At 41.2% G+C, this 21,739-nt stretch overlaps 1 protein-coding gene across 1 annotated transcript in view; it reads right to left on the bottom strand.

The window, feature by feature from the left end:
- The window catches only part of LOC309614787 (uncharacterized protein), a 379,456-nt gene extending 370,488 nt beyond the window's left edge, over positions 1–8,968 (bottom strand). Inside the window, exon 1 of the mRNA XM_082363636.1 lies at positions 550–8,968. Coding sequence (XP_082219762.1) covers positions 8,002–8,631 — 630 coding nt within the window. The 5' untranslated portion in view covers positions 8,632–8,968 and the 3' untranslated portion in view covers positions 550–8,001. The remainder of the gene's footprint in view (positions 1–549) is intronic.
- Between the last annotated feature and the right edge of the window lie 12,771 nt (positions 8,969–21,739).

The following is a 21,739-nucleotide window of genomic DNA, read 5'->3' as shown; positions in this document are numbered from 1 at the left end:
CATGCACACACACACACAAATGTACAGAGAACTGGCATAACACCAGAAATGTTTTTAAAAAGCCAAAACACTGGAAAAAGGACAAGTCCAGAGTAACTGAATTGTGATGTAGAAGTTGAAAAAATATTAGAAGATGTTATAAAAACACAGAGTCAATGTTTCTGTTCTCAAACTCTGACATCTTGGCTGCCAATCCTATCATTCTGAACTCTGCCATATAGGTCTGCAGAATTAAAAACTAAGCTCCCAATTTTGCTTTTCTTCATTATTTGCCCTTCATTATAAACGTGTTTTAGAATACTGAGAGACTGTTTTGCTCCAAGAAATTTAATCACAATATTTAGGTACCTGATTCACGCAGGGTGGCAGCACTCCCATTCCTCCACCCATACCTTCATGCACTGATGCATTCTTTCATTCTTATGCATGTATTCATTCACCTACTGAGATTTAGAAGCTGAATTCCACTCCAAAATGATCTCATCCTCCTCCCTTAACATCCTCTTCTCCGATGTTGACTATCTCCGTAATGGCAATCTTGTCCTCCACATCCCTCTTTTCCTTACTAACCACCCCTTTCCCAACACCATGACAAGCATCCTTGAAAATCTAAGTATTGGCTAAATTACCCCCTGCCTCAAACAAGGATCCTCTGATTTTTCTTTGAATCCCTCATACGAAGAAGATACCTGGTCAGAGTAGGTGTTTAATAAAAATGGAAGGAATGAATGAATGATTCATCCTCTAATTTCTCTCACATCCACATCCTCTTTCTATCCCCAGTGTCATAATTCAGGTCTGTAACCCTCTAAGCAGACCATGAAGTCACTTACCAAGACAATCTCCATTTCTATTTTCTCTCCACCACCATCCATTCCCGGCACCACCCCTTCAAGCATAGTTCTGATCTCACTATATCTCATGAAGTTTAAAGTCCTTAAGCCAGCATTCATAGCCCTCCACAGCTGGGCTCCAATTTATCTTTTCAGTCCCAACTCTTGCTACACCCATTAAATCCCTGCCTTAACCACTCCAGGCTACAAAAATGGCTTTGCCAGTGTCTGAATCTTTCTCTCTCTCTCGAATGTTCCTGCCTGTGCACACATGGCCACCCCATCTCATCCTATCCAAATTCTACTCACTTTGAAGGCTTATTTATAGAGTCTTAATTAATAGTTTACTCTGCCTCCTCGGGGCAAATTTTCCTTATAGCATTCATCACATTCTTTCTTACCTTTTGGATATCTGTAACCATATTTTATCTTCCGTTACTAGATTATAGTCTCATGATGGGGAAAATGTGTGTCTCATTTATCTTTTCCCCACAGTGTCTAGAAAATGCCTTATACATTTTAGGTGTCCAATAAACGATTCTCATTGAACTGAGTTGAACACGGAAACACAATATAGTCCTTAACCTTAAAAGAATCAGGGAGAAAATACATGAAAGAACACAGTAGAGTGAAAGCCATCAGTTTTGGGCCCTGGAGATACTTTACTACTAACTAGAAAATGCAGATTTATACCATGTACTATCAGTGTGCCTGACACCGACAGTACAGGGTTCTATCTGTTCTAATACCTCTGGCCCAATCAAGATATTAGCAATAAAAAGTTAAACACACATATAAGTTAGCATTTTCAATTGCTAGTGGACTTAAAGATCTCTTCTAAATCCCTCATATCCAACATGAAGACACTGAATGAAGTCCAAGGAAGTGAATAACATCCTTGTACATTTATTCAATACTATGTGCCAGATGCTGTGCTAAATGCTTTATATGCAATTCACCTTGAATATTTATCACCCAATGAAGTGGGCACAGTTATGAGTCCACATTTCATAGGTATGGAAGCTGAGGCTTGAAGAGGTTGAATAACTTGCCCAAGTTACATAAAGCAAGGAGCAGACAGAATCAGGGTTGAAATATATATTGTCTAGCTCAAACATATTCTTTATTACGTAGGTAATGCAATGTTTTCAAGATCTTTCAATAAGTTAGGTAGGTACGAGATGACAACTCGAAATTTCCAACATCTGTTCCACATCTTCTTCATTTATCACTTTCATTCAGATTTGGCTAGTAAATATCACAAGTTTGCAAGTGCTTAGAAAATGCAAATTAAAATCGAATACAATTTGCTTCATATCCATGAGTGGTGGTGGGTATTCTTTATCTGTTGTAATGTCTGCTGTGCTTTTCTATATGTTTGAAATTTTCTATAATTAAAAAAGGCTAGGGGCTTCCCTGGTGGCACAGTGGTTAAGATTCCGCCTGCCAATGTAGGGGACACGGGTTCGATCCCTGATACGGGAAGATCCCACAAGCTGCGGAGCAACTAAGCCTGTGTGCCACAACTACTGAGCCTGTGCTCTAGAGCCCGTGAGCCACAACAACTGAGCCTGTGTGCTGCAACTACTGAAGCCCGCACGCTTACAGCCCGTGCTCCGCAACAAGAGAAGGCACCGCAATGAGAAGCCCGCGCACCGTAACAAAGAGTAGCCCCCGCTCGACGCAACTAGAAGAAAGCCCGCGTGCAGCAATGAAGACCCAACAGAGCCAAACATTTAAAAAATAAAATAAAATAAATTAAAAAGAAAAACAAAATTTAAAAGGTTATATAGCTATTTTATAATAACTATAAATGGAGTATAACCTTTAAAACTGTGAATCACTGTATAACTTACATAATATTGTACACCAACTATACTTCAATTAAAAAAAGAAAAAAAATTTAATTAAAAGGCTATGTCCAAAAAAATAAAACAAAATAAAATAGGATTTATTATTCTTTAACACTAGAGAATCATTCTCCAGGGAAGGGCCGTGTCAAAAGCTCCTTGGCAGGCTTTACTTTATCAAAAATAATCTTTTTTAAGATGATTTTCTCCTGAGACTCATCTAGGAACACAATTTTTAATTTAGATAATGAGTTGGCAGAAAAGTGTATCAGAAGGTGAGGGAAGATCAGCACATGTTTGAGATCTGCGAGGGAGCACAATCTTATTCCTTTCACAGGCTGAGCCTGCCCTCTGCTGTAAGAAATAAGCTTTTACAGCCCCTCATCTGATTCAACAGCAGAACTCATATCAGATGTGCAGCATAAAAGATTGTAGGGTACTAGTGCAACATTTACATTCATCATGTGAAAATCTTATTGCCTTGGATCTGAGAGGCAGAATCTGAGCTTCAGATTGGTGGATTCAGTTAATGAGATGATTTTCATGCACACCTTAAAAATCACCTTTTTACTTTACAATGATTCCCCAAATGACCAAATCTTATTTCATGGGAGGTCAGAGCCACTAGCCAGAGCACTTCTTTTACTTTCCTGTCAGAAGGAAGTGCCAAGTTCCCATCGCAGGATAATGGTCCAGATTAAATGAAGTATACAAAGCCCCCAAGCACAAAGCCAGGCACACAGTAATTGCTCAGCAAATACAAGTTTTCCTTAATATCTTTATCTTCATCATACTCATATTAAGAGCAGTATATTCATTTGCTAGCACTGCCATAACAAAATACTCAGACCGGGTGGCTTAAACAACAGACATTTATTTTCTCACAGTTCTGGAGGCTACAAGTCCAAGATCAGGTGCCACTGGGGTTGGTTTCTGGAGAGACATCTCTTTCTGGCTTGCAGACGGCCACCTTCTCACTGTGTCTTCACATGGCTTTTCCTCTGTGCATGTGTTAGGAGAGCAAGCTTTCATATCTCTTCTTCGTCATGTAAGGATATCAGTCCCATTGGGTTAGGTCGCACCCTTATGACCTCACTTAACCTTAATTACCTCTGTAAAGTGCCCGTCTCCAAATATAGTAATGTTGAGGGTGGGGCTTCGACATATGAACTTTGGGAGAACATAGTTCGGTCCATAACAAGGAGGATAATAAAAACATCTCTTGGGCACATCTTGGGATGCACAGACAGGCTGGTTGCCTGCCCTTCCGTCATTTAGATCTGCAACTAGGTAAAATAAGCACTCAGGTGTGATAAAATAACCCCAAAGCATTGTCCAATTCCCCTGGATCTTCTAGCATGGAATTCACAGGCTGGCCTCCCACATTTCAGGAAGATTTTCAATGAAGACTAAAACAATTTATATTTAATACAAAAAGGGGTTGGATAAATCTTAATTTAAGTTGAAGATTCAACAAGAAAAATCCAGTCCTCAAAGCCATCTGATTAACGGAAGTTTCACTTTTAAAATTTTTCAGCGGTTTCATCTCACATCTAAAAGCTGGAATAGATTCTAGGGCTGACCAACTACAGAGTGGTCAGCCTGGCTTTGTCGGCATCAGCACTCCAATAGAAGCGAAGCAACTCTTGGTCCTTAGAAGGAGGTTGCTTTGTACTGGAAATAAATGTCATGTTGTGCCCACAGGACAATTTTTTGGCCTCCCAAGTTGCTGTTTCATTCACAAGTCATTTAAGATCCAAGGCACTATTTGGCAGAGGGTAGTAACCACAGCAGAAACACTGAACATGCTTAGATCTTTGTGGATTTAGTTTAAAAAACATTCTTATGAGTGCATCGGCCAGAACATCAACTTTCACTGGGCCCACACCACATTTCTTTTCAAAGAATAACTCAGGAAAATGGGACAAAACATCAACATCATTCCTATTTTCCCTGTTGAGGTTTAAATTTTCCTTGTGCTTTGGGGGTAAGAAATCAAGTAAGAAAAGAGAACAAATTAATACAGAGAAGAAGACAATGAAGCTGTATGTTTGGAACAATGGGCATCTGGCCTCCTCCTTCCCTTACTGTGGAAGATATTTCATCCTTTGACAAGTAGTCAAAGCTTGTTGCCATAGAGTGCTTTCCTTTCAGAAAATTAAAATATTTGTGGTTTTAAAAATCTTCTTTGTCCACCCAAAATTATTCCCATCAGTTCCCTGAGGTGTAGCTGATAATTTGGAACTTCATTCTTTCAGGGATCTCAAGGGACTTTCTAGGGATGAGACTTCTCAGCCAGGCCAGCCAGGCTCTTGAGGATCCAGCTTCAGGCTCCCTTTCCAGACACACCTACCCTCACCTTCTTCTCCCTCTGACCAACCAACTCACTGGTCCCTAAGCATGCTGTAATTACTCTCTTCAATCTCCATACCTTTGCATAAGTTGCAAAGAACATGAAGACGTTCTGTCTAGAACGTCTCTCCAACCCCATCTTGTTTGCCTATCAAACTTGTAATCATTTACATTTTAGATTAAATCTTTTGACCCTTTGGAACAGCTTCATGGTCACCACAGAATTCATTTTTTAATAGAACATACTTCTCTTACAGCACTTCTTATAATGAAAGACAACTATTTCTTTACATATTAATAGGTAACAGTTTTTGAGTACATAATATGGTAAGAACACTGTTGCATAGTTTACATGCCATTATTTCTACTCCTCCTACTAAATTGTACAGATGTGGAAACTGAGGCTTAGAGGAATTAAGTGATTTGCCTGTGATGACACAGCTTGGGTGTGGGGAGCTCACATGTAAACCTGTTTTCTTTCAGTTCGCAAGCCACACAATTTGTCACTACCTTACGCTGCCATTCTATTCACCGTCCCCACTAGATGATGAACTCCTTTATGTCAGGCTCACAATGGATTCCTTTTGGTAGTCCTACTGTAAAGCACAGTGCCCTGTATCTAACTGTTGTGTTAAAATGCATGCTGAATGAATAAATGGAAATTAACGAATCATTGCAAAAGTTTTTTGAAATAAAGATTAAGTAGTAAGAACTCTACTTTCTAAAGTTGAGAAAGGAGGTCCTCCGAGGTAGTCAACATGAACTACTCCTGGTCCAGCCCCGTATCCTCTCCTCCCACCCACTTCCCTGACTGTCCCCTGTCCCTTGCACTTCAGTCTAGCAGAGCTGTTTGATGTACACTTCCTCAGAACTGCCAGGGCAGCTGCCCAGGTTGCACTAGCTGTCCCCACTCCTCTCTCACCCTCCTCGCCAAGCCGCTTCTCCTTTTCATCCATGCAGCTTGTAAAATCCAAACTCCCTGACAACAACACTTTCCTGGATTAATCAGATGAGGAGTAAAGTACGAATACTAAAAGCTGTAAAGGTCCAACCCATGGGGCAGCAGTGTGGAGTGGTCAGATGTGAAGGCTCTGGAGTCACACACTTGAGTTCATTCAACGGTGCTGCCACTTACTGCTGCATCGTTTTGGAAAAGTAGGTAAAGATCTCCACATGTTAGGGAACCGCTAACCAAAACCACCCACCTTGGCCAGGCATGATCATAATTACTTGCATGAGTTGTCTCACCACAGGGGGTCCCGATAAGGAACACAGTGCTGCCGCCAAAAATTAACCGGGATAATTCGGGAAGGGCCAAAAGTAGGGAGGAGATGCCAGCCCATAATATGTCCTGCCAACTTCCCAGAAACCCTCACACTATAATCCATCTTGGCTGAGAGATGCGCCCACCACCAGGAAGGACCCTGAGTCAGACCAAATATGGACAAAAGCAAGCTGATTGGCCAGAAACAACCCAGAAACTAACCCCATTACCATAAACCCTGAGACTGCAAGCCACGTGGCAGAGCAGTTCTCCTGGTTTCCCTTACCCTGCTGCTCTCTACCTGGGTGCCCTTTCCCAATAAAGCCTTTTGCTTTGTCAGTACATGTGTCTCCTTGGACAATTCATTTCCTGGTGTTAGACAAGAGCCCACTCTCGGGCCCTGGAAGGGGTCTCCCTTCCTACAACATACACGGCAATCATTCTAAGTTTGTCCATCTCCTAGGGTAGTTCTGAGAATTCACGCCTCTAAAGCTTAGGATCTGGTACAATATAAACACTCAAGGAATATTAGCTAATATTATTAATAAAACAGAAAAGGAAACTGTAACCTTTTGCAGATGAGTGGTCTTGCAGAATGGGAAGGGAGGAGTGATTTTTAACCTCTCTCCAGAGTTCAAGGCCCAACTTTCAGTGTTGTTATGAAAAAAAGTAACTCCTGGGCTATGTACATGGATGTGACCATTGTCTATGAGTCTTTCCTTGAAAGCACACTGAAATTTGGGATCAGAAAGCAAAACCTATAGTCCTCCATCTAGTAAGCCAGGTCACAACTCCACACCCTGTGATTCTTGGCAGGAAGATGGATTCTCGGGCAACAGTTCAGGAAAAACAAGCTATTTCTTGTTTTATGGAAACGGCTCATAAACACATGGGCTGTAGTCTTTGAACTCAAGCAGGTCAGGTCTCCAGAGACTCATGTTCATAGAAATTCTTAATTGCAAGGCAGGGAAGCTTAACAAGTGTTGAGTCTCACAGAAAATTAAATTAATGGCGACTTCTTCAGAACTACAAGTGGAGGGTGGGTGAGAAGAAACAGGCTCCTACAAGGAGCAGGGACCCATGCAAAGACAAGCGGGAATGTTATCGAACGCAAGTCCGTGTGCTCGACCCACAGTGAGGTCAAACAATACCAGAACGTCAGAGTTGGGAGCAGAGAAAGGTTTACTGCAGGGCCACGCAAGGGTGGCTCACGCCTTAACCCCAAACTCCCCGAAAGCAAAGCCCTTTTATAGGAAAGGTGAGCGTGGGGCGTGGTTAGTTGGTGCAAACTTCTTGGCGTCAGATCCTTTGTTCCTGAGGTCAGGGCATGATGTTCCTGTAAACCTCCACCAAAACAAATGTTATCCTCTGTTCTGACAAGAAAGGGCAAGGTCCCAAGGCTCAACTTTCGCCCTCCGAGGTCCAGGCCCCGGCTGGGTTACCCCGCCCGGGAACCCTGCCCGGGAGCGTTCGTCCAGCACCCGGTCTGGGTCCTCCCGCCAGGGCCCAGGCCCAGCTGAGGAGGCAGATCCCAGCTGGTGGCGCCCTCAGGGCCAGGTCCCCAGACCCTAACCCAGCCGTCATCACTGAGGGAGCCAGGCGCCCTGGACCCAGCCGGCCCTCAGGCTTTTCATTTAAACTGGAGAGAAGCATTGCATAGGATCAATAGGAATACGTGTTGCAGCGAACACCAATCCCCAGCTCACAGTAACTGCCCTTCGTTGAGAACAGTGCCAACCACGGAGGGGGACGTGAAGTAATGATGGGCGAAGTCCTGGCAACTTACCCCTGACCTCTGGCCCCCTGCTAGGGGTCGACAACTGACCCAAGCTGTACCAATTTTTGACACACGAATGGAGAGACTGAAGCTGGGTGAAGCTCTTACCTGAATGGCAGTGTCCATATCCTCCAGCTGCTGAGGCCTCCATGGACCGCGACCCGTGGAGGCGGCCACCACCATTAGGTCCAGGCCCGGGCGCGGGCAGCGGGCAGCTGTGGCGAGGGCTCTGGAGCTCTGCACGACACAGCCCTCGGCCTGTCGCCGGGTCTCCCAGCTCCCCTGCCGGCCCCGAGGCCGGAGGGCCTGCCCACCTCTCCCCACATTCTCTGCTGCGAGGACCACTACGAGGCTGCCTTCTGGCGGAGCACGCCCACTCACGCCGCGGAGGCTCTCGCGATAACGGCTGCGGGCTTGCTCCGCCCCTATCACCGGACGAGAGTACTGCCCCGCTGGCTTCGTTTTTAATTCTTCTTCTCGTAATGAGCTACCTACGTCCTTTACTCTTTGACCTATAGCTTTCCCAACAACTTCTTTACCAGATAAAGGGAGCATTTTCTCTTCCCAAGTATCCCTTTGAACTAAAGGCTATGCCCCCAAACAATGCTTCCTTGGGGGGGGGGGGGAATCTTTGGAGGAAGCAATAGAATGTGGTCAAAGCAGGAGCTTGAAGTGAGGTAGCCCTGGCTTTGATCCCAGCTCTGTCGCTGCTCAGGCAACCTTGGCACTTAATCTCCCTGAATCTTGGGTTTTTTCACTGTAGTAATGTGGATAAATAATTTCCACTTCAGTAAGTTATTGTAGGGATTCAATGCAAACATCTATGAAACATCCTTAACATGGTGCTGGCACTCAACATTTGCTAGCTATTTAAATAAATAAATAAATAAATAAATAAATAAATAAATAAATAAATAAATAAATAAATAACTGTAATTAACCAAAATTATATTTCTGGTAGATTCTTAATGCCCTATGATAATACATCTATTTTATTTTAATTTTTATTTTTTATTGAAGCATAGTTGATTTACAATATTGTGTTAGTTTCTGATGTACAGCAAAGTGATTCGTGTATCGCTTTTTCAGTTTCTTTTCCATTATACATTATTATAAGATATTGAATAGAGTTCCCTGTGCTATACAGTAAATCCTTATTGCTTATTTTGTATATCGTGGTGTGTATCTGTTAATCCCATCCTCCTAATTTATCCCTTCCTCCCCCTTCCCCTTTAGTAACCGTAAGTTTGCTTTTTATGTCTATTTTAAATGCTAAACAGAATGACAAAGTCCATCCATAGTCCATTCATTCCCAAAGTCATCTTGCTACTCTAGGGATCATCACAGGTGCATGGATATGTCAGGTCACGGCATAGCTTTCATCTTAGGCGATCTTCCAGTTTGGTTATAATCAGTGGAAAAATCCACCTCATTATTCCAAGGGAGCAAGCAACTTGACCAAGTTAAGCTGAGTCTGATTTTCTTTGTAAGCAATTCAAGCCCTGTCTCGAGAGAAAGCTACTGTGTAGAAATTGCTAGAGAGTGCTAGAGATAGATTGTTTGGGTTCCTACCGTAGAAGTGAAAACATTGCAGGTCACTCACCGGCAAGCATCTGACTGTGCTTGAGAATGATCCAACTGTCCTACTAGAATAGTCAGCATTGGCTTCTCAGTAATAATCTTAGGTTAAGGAGAGAAGGTATTGAGAAAACTAGCATAAAATGGAATAAGGTCAAATTCAGCATCTCCACCTTAATAGAAATTGCTGTACATGTTACCCTTCTCTCCTCCTTCTTCCTCAACTAGAGGGAAAGATTCTGAGGATGGGGAGCAGATCTCGTGCTAAGCGCCCCAGGCAGCAGTTACTCAATAAAAGTCTATGGAATTGAGTCGAATTTACTGTGACATTGAAACACAACCTTTGAAGAGTATAGTAGTGCCTGTTCCTGCTCTGTCTTCACAGGGAATTGTATTTGCCAAGCTCCACTTCCCCTGATTATAGTCAGGAAATAAGGCATGTGAGTATTGCATTGGCTAAGAGCCCATCCTAATGAGAATGTCTGAACTATAAATTGTGTGTTTGCTGGAAATAAATAAAAACAAGTTAAGTTTTAAAAAGACAAATCATTGGTATATATTTATAAAATTCTCTAGCCACCGATCACTTCAACTTGTCTTCTAGAAATACTGTATATGATATTTATAAATGGAAAATTCTTAGAAAATGTATATTATCAATAAAAGAGCAAAACTTTCTTATATATCCCACAACCTTCCCTAGTAACATAGAATAGGTGAACAGTGATTACATCAGTTCAGTTTTCATACCCAACCAGAATATACAGACAGAGAGCTCTTGCTGAATGCTTAATGGTGAAACTGATGTTAAGCTTGAAAGTGACATTAAAGATTCTGTAGGTTAAGGCATTCTCCCGAGGTAGAAAGGTCTGGCGGGAGGAGGAAGGGTGGGTTCCGGGCTACTTTGGTTTTGTGCCTGCCATTCAGCTTAAAATGATATTTATATTACTAATAAACTTAATGCCTTTTGTGTTTCTTTCCTGAATCCCACTCCATTCTTTCTCCAAGGGATAACCACCATGGTTAATTGGGCGTTTATTATGTCTATGCATTTCTTTTACTTTTGCTAGATAGGTGTGTACCTTCAAGCAACATATAGCATAACTTTGCCTGTGTTTCCACTTTATATAAGTAGAATTCTGCTATATGTTCTTTTTGCTACATATCAAGAAAAAGATTTATCAGTTTTCTTATATAAATTTTTAAAACTTCTGATCATCAAAAGACCAGAGGCAGAAGGAACAATTCTCAGATAGGGAGAAGATATTTGTAAAACTCATAACTAATGATCACCACCCAGAAACTAATCTGACAATTTATGTCAGGCTGAAACTTGAATCTATAGCATTCACTTTTCGGGCCGCTGGACAAATGCAGCCCACGATGCTCCAAACGATAATGTCATTAGAACTGGTCCCACAAAGCCTTGCTGTCATATTACAGCTGCTCAGTAATGAGAACAGATCAGAAATCGAGATCAAGTTCAGACAGTTGGTTTGGAGACCACCCAGAAAATACGTTGTCTGTGCCAAGAAATCCAACCCCAGCTAAATTAGACAAGCTAGATGATACCAAAGAAAAGAAAAGAAAAAGAAACTGGGGGTAGGGTGAGTAATTGGTGGTGACTGATGAGCTTATATAGGAAGCTTAAAAAGTAAAACTAAAAAGCCAACTAAAGTGATAACCAGAGTCCTTGGTATCATGGAACCCAAGTCCATAGGATGACCCATTGTAGTGAGTTGAATGTGTCCCCCCAAAAGATATGTCCACATTCTACTTTCTACACTCTGGAACCTGTAAATGTGACCTTATTTTGGAAAACAGTCTTTGCAGATATAATTAAGTTAAAGATCTCAAGACGGGATCATCCTGGATAATCCAGCTGGGGCCTAAATCCAATGACAAGTGTCTTATAAGAAACAAAAGAGCAGAAGACACAGAATGGGAGAAAGTGAACCGTATTCTCACTGTCTAAGTTGGTTTTTTTTTTTTGATTAGACCATTTCCAATATTTCAAGAGAGCTGGCCTCCTCTGTTCTCTGTTAACCTCCAGACCTGCTGAGCTATCTGAATCTTCCACAAGTAGGTTCTCTTTCAGTCTCCCAAATAGGGAAACAAATTTGAGAAATTAATAAAACCTCACAGCAAAAGGCTAGAGACTCCATCGTTCATTTAATTGGGGCCCACAACTAAAACAAAAACTTACAGGCCAATTTTAGTTTGCCAGTTTAATGTTAAATGGGCAGACATGCAATTGGGGATAAAAAGACACAACTGTGCAAGTAGAGATTAAATAGGTTAGCGGTAGAATGTGTGAAAAAGAAACTAAATCACCTGGAATTGAGACACAGAGGGAAGACCATGTAAGGACACAGAGAGAAGACTTCTGGGCAGCTACAAGCCAAGGAGAGAGGCCCTTAGTAGAAACCAGCCATGCCGACACCTTGATCTTGAACCTCTAGCCTCCAGAACCAGAGAAATTACTGTTGTTGAAGTCAAAAAAAAAAAAAAGAATTGAAAGTGGCATGCTTGTCAATAGCAACAATTCTGGGCTGCATTAATAAGAATGTAATGAATAGAGCAAAGGAGACAGTAGGCTGGGTCTACTCTGCCAGATGCCGTTCCTGGAATCCACCCCATGCTGAGAGCAACATCTGCAAACTTGAACTCCTCATCCAAGGGAGGGCAGCCAGGCCTCTAGAGTGTAGGTGTCATGACCAATGAACAGCAGATGAAAGACTTCATGATTCTCAGCTTGGAGAGAATCTTTAGAATGAATGTGATGCTGTTTTCTTGCCTTCAAAGGACCATCATAGGAATTAGATTGGACTCTGTACCAGTGGGCAGAAACAGGTAGAGGCAGCTGCGCCTTCAAGAGACTAACAAGAAATAGCCAGGGAAGAGGGGGGTGGTGGTGTAGGAGCCAAGAGTGTGTTGTATCATAGAAGCCGAGGGACAGCTCCTGGCCTTGTGATGTTTGGGTGGAAAGAGATCCACGACACCGTGCGGACTGCCAGTCACCATGGCCGTGCAAACTGAAAGACCAGGAAGGAGATACAGGACTTTTCCAGAAAGGGAGAAATCTTCGAAGACTCTCACATTCACATTCTGTGTCTTGTCATGTATCTATATGTCCTTGATTTTGGCTAATCTGGAAAAAAAAATTCACTGCTGCCAACCACCTGTGAGCAAAACTCCTGAAGGCTATCGGAGGAAAAATTAAAACAAGGTAGTAAAAAAAAAAAAAAACAACAACAAGGTAGTAAGTTTTCCAATTGAAAGGGCTGCCCTTCATTTTGAAATAACATCCTTCCTACATTTTTTTCTGAGTGGCAAATACTCTGTCATTTTTGAAATCTGATAATAGTTGGAACTTGAGTTTTTAAGTGTCTGATTTTGGCAACATAAAAATTGACCATCCCTTTTGTGGATTTTTTTTGGTGAAATTTCCTCTTCTTGCAAATCCAAAAATCTGAGATCTAGGGCTCCAGAATACAACAGAAGGAAAAATAAGATTACTTTTTAAAATTCAAAGGAGGAATCTCAAAATTATCATTGAAGAGCTTTTTCCTACGAAACTAATAAGGAAGGAAAAGATGTTTAGATAGGTTACTTATATTTTGGAAAGGTTTTAAAATGCATAGGGTAGGTGCATTTTTAATATAGAATCAAATAAATTAGAATGAGATGTGGACTAATTCAGTTACAAGCGTTTACGTTTAGCGTTTCAGTTGAGGTCATTCTAGTTTAACAGAGGAAGGCATCATCCCTTTTGCTCTCACCTGGGCCAGGTACAGAGCAAAGTCTTTTCAGTTTCAGCTGCTCTCAGCCACTCAGGTATTCACTCCATTTTACAGAAGAGGAAACTGAGAGTTTGGAGAAGTTAACCGACCATAAAAGAATTTACTTCTGCACCATAGTAATAACCACCACAGTACAAGCAGTTTCCCGAAATCACTGCATTTCTGTCTCACTGGCACGGCTCATTCCTGTGATACCACTATCGACCACAAGGGAGAAGTGTAGACCCATATTTTAATGTGTTCATTTTAAATGACCAGTTTTACATATTCTTAGATTAATTAAAGCAGTTCAAAGTGCAAAAATCTATGTTAACATTTTTTCGATGCTTCTGTTTTTATCCATAGTATTATTTTCCTGGAGTGAAGACCCAAGATGGACAAAGTGAACAGAACTCGGTACTGCTCTAGAATGTGTGTTCTCACCTGAAAACACAGACGTTGGTTGAGTTTGTACATGTGGGATGCAGATTTTCCATGAAAAGGAGCAGAATGAGTCTAGTATTTTCATAAAAATACAGCAAGTGAATCTAGCACTTCGTATTTATTCTTAAAGACAAGGTCTGGGTCTAACACGTGTAAAGTGGCAATAATTATAATAATCTTCCCCACTTATCTCATCACACAGGACCGTTGGAGGTTCAAATGAAATGATCATCTCTGGCCCTTCCTTGAATAACTACTCCCTCCTTCCAACGCAAAAAATAAATATCCTCTAAGAACTGTCACATTGCTTGCAAATATGACCAAATCACAAGGCAACAGGAGCTAGCTATATATCTGTATCTCATTAATAAACAGAGTAGTTATGGGTAACTTCCTAAATCGATTTTCTAGATGGGCTCTGATGGCAAGAGTGTCCTTGCAGAATTACTACAGGGGATCTGAGAATCTCCAGATGGCCCACAGGCAAAAGAAATAGTGGCTGTGTTTGGGGGCCCCTAACATGTTGACACACTTGCAGAGACCAGTTTATAAGCCTCTTTGGATTCCCTCCAACAGGGTTAAGTCTCCAGAAATACCCCTTCCACCGGCTGCTCTCTTGATGGCTGCGGAGGAAGAAGTTCCACCGCCAGGAAAGTAAATTTTACTGAGCACCCTGGCTGTCTTTAGGAAGCGGACCACGTAGCCAGGAGGGAATCCTGACTTTGGGGGTGGGAGTAGGGACGTCATCAAAGCGGGACTGTGTCATCGGAGGGGGGCGGGGCCGGGCACCACGTGGTGCCCAGGGCAGGAGTGCTGGAGAAGACTCCGGGGTGGGGCGCACCTCGAGGAAAGGGAGAGGGAGCGAGCAGGAAATTCACCCCCATCCCTCCCGCAGGACCTCCACCAGCACCACCACCCTTTGGGGACCCGGTAGATTCCTGGGGCCTCTCTGAGGACGTCCTGCTCGTCCCCAAACTGTAACCAGCTTCGCTCTGAACCACCTTAGGTTTGCTCTCCCTCCTTCCCTGCCTCGCTCCCATTTCCCTCCAATTCCTCTTTCCTGTGATCGCAGTTCCCCGATAAGGTGTTAGCACGGACGCTTTTGCTTCAGGCTCTGTCCCCTAGGGAATCCAGGACGAGACAGAGTGTTTTGTTATTTTAGAATTTGTAGTCTTCAAGAAGGCGTGTAACCCCGGCCTTTGTATTCATGACCAGTGACCTAAACCACTCGAGCTTGAAAAGGCAAAAGTAACCTCGGGGTTAAAGTATGCAGGCTAAGGGTTTGCTGCAACTTGTAAATTGGTCACTAGATGGCGCGCTAACCACATCCTTTCGTGATGGCCCCTTGGAGCTCAAAAACTTCTTTGAATTCAGTTATTTTTCTGATGGAATCCTGTGGTAAGAGCTTGAGCTGCAGAGAGTTCTCAAAATAGCAGAAACAGTGGTTATGTAAGCAAATAATATAGTGTGGAAACGTCTATCGACAGATGTATTTACTGCCCTTGAAGGTGGGTTTCAAATGACTCTTTTCTTACACTTGATGAAATTCACCTGACACATTTTAGTGTGAATAATTTAGTGACATTTATTACATTGACAGTGTTGTGCAACCACCATCTCCATCTAGTTCCAAAACATTTCCATCATTACAAACTAAAACCCCTTTTAAGCAGTCTCTCCCCATTTCCCCTCATCCCAACCCCTGGCAACCACCCAATCTTCATTTTTGTCCTGATGGATTGATTTATCTGTTCGGGACATTTCATATAAATTGAATCATACAATATGTGATCTTTTGTGCCTAGTTTCTTTCACTTAGCATAATGTTTTCAGGGTTCATCCACATTGTGGAATTTATTCATTTTTATGACTTAATAATATTCTATTGTATGGTGATACCACAGTTTATTTATTCAGGACATTTGGGCTGTTTCCATTTATAGACTATTGTGAATTGTGCTGCTATAAACATTCGTATGCATATACTTGGTGAGTAGCTGTTTTCAATCCTAGGAGTGGAATTGGTTGGTCACATGGCAACTCTATGTTTAACTTTTTGAAGAACACCCAAACCGTTTTCCACATCAGCTGAACCATTTAACATTTTCACCAACAGTGTAGGAGGGTTACTATTTCTCCATATCCTCACCAATACTTGTTGTCGTCCTTTTTTTATTATTAGCATAACCATCCTAGTGGGTGTAAAGTAGTACCTCATTGTGGTTTTGATTTAAATTTCACTAATGACTAATGATGGTAAGCATTTTTCATGTGTTTGTTAACCACTAGTATATCTTTTCTGAGAAATATCTATTTAAATCCTTTGTTCATTTTAAAAAAATTTGGATTGTTCGCCCTTTTGTTATTGAGTTATAAGAATTCTTTATATACTCTGGTTCCTAGATCCTTATCAGAATACAATTTGCAAATGTTTTCTCTCATTCTGTAGGTTATCTTTCCACTTTCTTGGTAATATTCTTTGATGCATAAAAGTTTTTAATTTTGCTGAAGTCAAATGTCTCTATTTTTTATTGTTGCTCCTGCTTTTGGTGTTATATCCACTGGCAAATCCAGTGTCTTGAAGATTTACCCCTATGTTTTCTTCTAATAGTTTCATGGTTTTAGCTGTTACATTTAAGTCATTTATGCATTTTGAATTAATTTTTGGTGTGAGATAGAGGTCCAGCTTCATTTTTTGGCCTGTGGATACCCCGTTGTCCCAATACCATTTTTTTGAAGAGACCATTATTCTCCATTGGATGGTCTTGGCACTCTTTTGAAAATCAATTGGCCATAGAGTATGGATTTATTTCTGGATTCTCAATTCTAGTCCATTGGTCTTGAAGTCTATCTATATGCTAGTACCACATTGTTTTGATTGCTATAGCACTGTAGTAAGTTTTGAAATTGGGAAATGTGAGTCCTCCCGATTCCTTCTTCTTTGAGATTGTTTTGACTAGTTGGGGTTCCTTGCAATTTCATACAAATTTGAGGATTAACTTTTCCATTTCTGTGTAAAAAGCCATTGGAATTTTTATAGAGATTGCACTGAATTTGTAGATAACTTCGTGTAGTACTGACATCCTAACAATATTTAGTCTTTCAATCCATGAACACAGGATGCCTTTCCATTTATTTGGTTGTTCAAGTTCTTTAAGCAATGTTTTATGGTTTTCAGTGTACAATTCTTTCACCTTCTTGGCTGAATTTATTCCTAGTTGTTTTATACTTTTGGATGCTATTGTAAATGGAATTTTCTTAATATTCTTTTCAGATTGACCATTGCTAGTGTATTGAAACAGCTGACTTGTGTGTGCAGATCTTGTACCTTGCAACTTTGCTGAATTCATTTATTAGCTCTTGTAGCTTTTTGTGGATTTTTTTGTGTGTATAGGATCGTGTCATCTGAGAATGGAGACAGTTTTAATTCTTCCTTTTAAAATTGGATGCCTTTTATTTATTTTTCTTATCTAATTGCTCTGCATAGAAACTCCAATGCAATATTGAATAGCAAAGGTGAAAGTGGGCATCTGTGTCTTGTTCCTGATCTTAGGGGTACAGCTCTCAGTCTTTCACCATTGAGTTTGATGCTACCTGTGGGTTCTTCATAAATGCCCTTTATGATATCGAGGAAGTTCCTTCTTTTTCTAGTTTTCTGAATGTTTTTATCATGAAAGGGTGTTGAGTTTTGTCAATGGCTTTTTCTGTGTCATTTGAGATGGTCATGTAGGTTTTTTTCCCTTCATTCCATAATGTGATATGTTACATTGATTGATTTGCTTATGTTAAAACCACCCTTGCAGTCCTGGGCATATATTTTAATAGCTTTTTAAAAAATGAAGACATATATAAAGTGTTGCAAGAATATAGAAGACGTAGAATTAATTCTGCATATCAGGGAGGATGGTATAGTGAAAAGGATGAGTGGAAAGAAGGAAGAGGAGGACAAACCAGCCAGTAAAAAACAGATAAGAAATGACCTTAAATGATAAGGGAATGAAAGCCGAATCTTCAAGCAGAGACTTTCTTTAATCCCAGATAGTTGAGAAGCCATATCCAATTTCCAAAGATCCAGATTCACTTTCCTTATTTATAAAATGAATAGATTATTTTGGTTTTGATTATCATTATTGAAATTATAATTTCTTATCTGCTCATAAGCCTTTCCTATGTAGTTACACAATTTGGGGACCATAATTTTTAACTGTTGTATAAGAGCCCATGGTTAGGTAATCACAGTAGGCATTTAGATTAGTCTTTATTTTTCATTATTTTTAGCATACTGTGATGAACACAAAGTAGATTATCTATGAGACACCTTCTAGCTCTAAAATGCTGTGACTTTGTGATTCTATGAAATGGATACCACAGGTCCTACCTAATTCCACAATTCCTAATCCCTATTCCTAGATGGTTAGAAAACCTCTCTACCAGATAACTTCCTTAGGTCTACCCTAATTCTCACATGTCTCAGTTCAGACATATTATCCCTCGTCCTGTCCTTGTGAAAATGGATAATAGTGAATCACCTGTTGCTGGTGGAAAGTTGTCTGTTCCTCAACTCACTTACACAATTCTCTATTATACATATCTAATCGGATTGGCTAATCTAGACAGAGTTGGGGGGTGCCTCCACTGCTGGGCTCTCCAAGAGTATGTAATTCTGTGAGCTAAATATCCCACCTGAGGATAGATCTACCTCTTTTAGCTCAGCACACAGACATCAGGCATTTTTCAAATCACCTTCATTAGGAGATAAATAGGAAAGCATAACCAAAAAGAAACAGATGTCTTTATAAATGACAAGTGGTTTTCCCTGATGACTCTGGTTAGCACTGCCCACTAAGCAGACAGACCCTGGCTCCTTTCCCCACATGCAGGCTGTTTTAAGCACTCAGAACCAGGTATAACTCTGTGACGCATCCATTGTCCCAAGTTCACACCCAAGGCTAAGGTGGCCTGGTTGGTGGGCACCATTTTCCCACCAGCTTCCTTTCTACCTGGGAGACATCCTTGGGGAGACAATGCGATGGGGCTGGTTAAGGGTTTAGATTCTGAGCTAAAGAGAACCAAATTTAAACTCTGAGTCTATCATCTATGCCCCGTGTGGCCCTCGGCAAGTCACTTAAGCTCTGTGGCCCTCAGTGTTCCTACCTGTAAATGAAGAATATCAGAGACTTCCTAATGGTCTAAGGAGAGATTTAAATGAGATACTCTATGTAAATTGCATAGCATGAGACTTAGCACGTTGACAATGTTAGTGTCTCTTCCTATTTTAAAGCTTTTGTCCTATGTTATACTCATGCAATGAGTTTCCTTTCTGTCTGAGGGATCCCGAGAACCATCAGATTCTGTGCAGAGCTGATGCACTGCATGTGTGGCAGGAACTAGTGTCACTTGTCAAGCCATGTCCTGGTTGTCTGTGATTAAGCCAGTGTCCTGGTTGCCTGTGATGATTATGTATCTCAGGTGGCTCTAAAGAATGGACTTTCCCAAATCACCATCATTCCACAACAGAAAAATAATTTAAACCAAAGAGTAGCAGTAACTATTCTCTTTTAGAACTAATTCATTAAATAGTTATTGAGCACTTGCTTTGTTCCAGGGTTATGATTTCATAAAAACACAAAATGAAAAACCGTGATCCCTGATCTGAAGACATTTACAATTTAGGGACAGGAGAAAGTCAAGCTCATGCAAAACCAGGGCAGGCTCATTGTTTCCAAGATTTGTGTTTCTGAACGGAGGGGTCCTTGTCTCTCTTTCAGCTTTTAGTTGTTTGAGTACCCCCTTCGAATCAGAACCCCTAGAACAAGACTAAATTGGATAAAAATCTTGTTAGGCAAATGGATGGTAGAATTCCTAAATGAACAGAAGAGTTTCTAAATTCTGTACTCTTTTAAACTTACCCTTTTAAATTTTAGTGATAAATGATGACTCATGATGTGCTGTTCACTGTCTGGCCCAAGTTAGAACCCTTGTAGTCATCATTAATTTCTCCCTGTCTTTCGACCCACATGCAGTTCACAAGACAGTCAACTCAATTCTAGCAGCAAAATGTCTCTTGAATCCACCCCTTGTGTTCCCACTGCCACCCTCAGCCTAAGGGCTCAGTCTCTCTTGCCTTGTCTTTCCAGTTCACATGTCCTTCAGCCCATCCTGCACGCCGCAAGCCAGGGAGCATCCCAAGAGCCCGGGCTCAGGTGAATCACATCTCATCTCTAGATGTGAAACAACCTCACAGGTGTAAAATGCTAAAGCACCAATCAAGATTTTGAGAAATCATAAAGGTGAAAAGTACTAAAGGAAAGCAATGGGAAAATATCCTACCTAAAGAGGGAAAAAATTCACCGGATTCTTGGAACAATAGACCAGATTTCAACATTTCCTAGGCCTCTAGGAGTTTAAAGAAAGCCATCTTTTTTTTTTTTTTTTTTCCTGAAGTTTCTTTTATTTAGATCAGTGTTTTTCCACTATAATTGTTAGTCTGAGATAAATCAAATATAATTTTCAAATGCTTGTTCAAAGGTCTGACCAATCTCCTTGTTTTATCATTTATTAAAACTAATGAAAATCTGCCTTTAGAAGGAAATAGCTTTAAATACCACAATTGCTGCACTTACTTGATTTTTATACCACACTAAAGAAGTCTTTAGTACCTTTGTAAGGCTGAGCATTTATAATGGAAATGAAGAGTCTGCAGTGAAGTTTATACTTGATAATAAAGTCACGTGGAAAAATCACAGTTCTTCTGTAGAACAAGTCAGAAGCCACCTGAGGGGTCTGAGCTCATCTAAAACATTTAAGGTGGACTTTGTCCTTCTGTTCAGGGGTTCAGCCTCCCTGTTTGTAATGTGCCAATGAACTGCATCGCTGACGCCATTCAGAAGACCTGTAAGAAATAGAGCATTTTAGAACTGACAGAGACTGGAGGCTTCATCTAGCCCAGGCCCCTCGTTTTCCATGAGAAGCCAAAGTTGGAAAAGGGAGCGACTGCCCCAGGCCACCCAACTAGTCAGTTTCTCAGATGGCCCCAATCGTCACCCTAGGCAGACTCCCCAGTGCTTGGCCGGTGCACATCGAAAGCAGCTGCAGAAAATAGCTGTCATGGTGCCAAATTCTTATCTGCTGGTGTCCTTCAGATCAGGAGGGCTGAATGCCAACGGGAACCTCAGAGTCTGTGAATTCTAATCCTGGACAGTTCTGGTCACAGGGTCTTAAATTTCCCTCCAGAGCAAGGGTTCTGGGTCAGATCAGAGGGGAGTTGGAAAGCATGAGTGCATCCTGTGGGTGCATCTGAATCTGTGCAGATTGTTGGCGCTGTTTATAACCTCAGTATGTTATAATGGCCATATAATCAATCTATGCATTGTTCTATCCAGCTGACCTGACCATACAGATATATTTTAACAATCTATTCTCACATCCCCAAATGAGCTAGATGTGTTGCTTGTCGTGCAAATCAATACCTTGAAGATTTCAAAATTCTAAAAGGCCAATCCCTTTAGAGAAGAGCTGAAACAGAATCACAGTTAAAGGCTTAGAATTGTCAGATTTAAGGAAAAATAAGGGGCTCCGAATGGTCAGGGACCCTTTGCACTTTCTCCTACATGCTAAGGATATGACTTTTCCCAAATGGTCATCTCAAAGTGGAGATGACGGTGATGCTGACACTGATGCTTAATAGATGAACATTTGTTGATGACCTACGATGCCAGGTACTAAGTGTTTGACATTCACTGTTGCTTCGAACCTTCGCAAGCAACCCCATCAGGTAGGTTCTATTACATCTTCATTCTACAAGTGAGGAACCTGAGATTCAGTGATTTTAAGTCACTGGTAAGAGTCCGTGACTCCAT

Source organism: Balaenoptera borealis (genome assembly GCF_965194805.1).
Source record: "Balaenoptera borealis genome assembly, chromosome: 17".
NCBI classification, from domain to species: Eukaryota; Metazoa; Chordata; class Mammalia; order Artiodactyla; family Balaenopteridae; genus Balaenoptera; species Balaenoptera borealis.
Note: the sequence above shows the minus strand (reverse complement) of the source record. Positions and strands in the feature narration are given on the sequence as shown.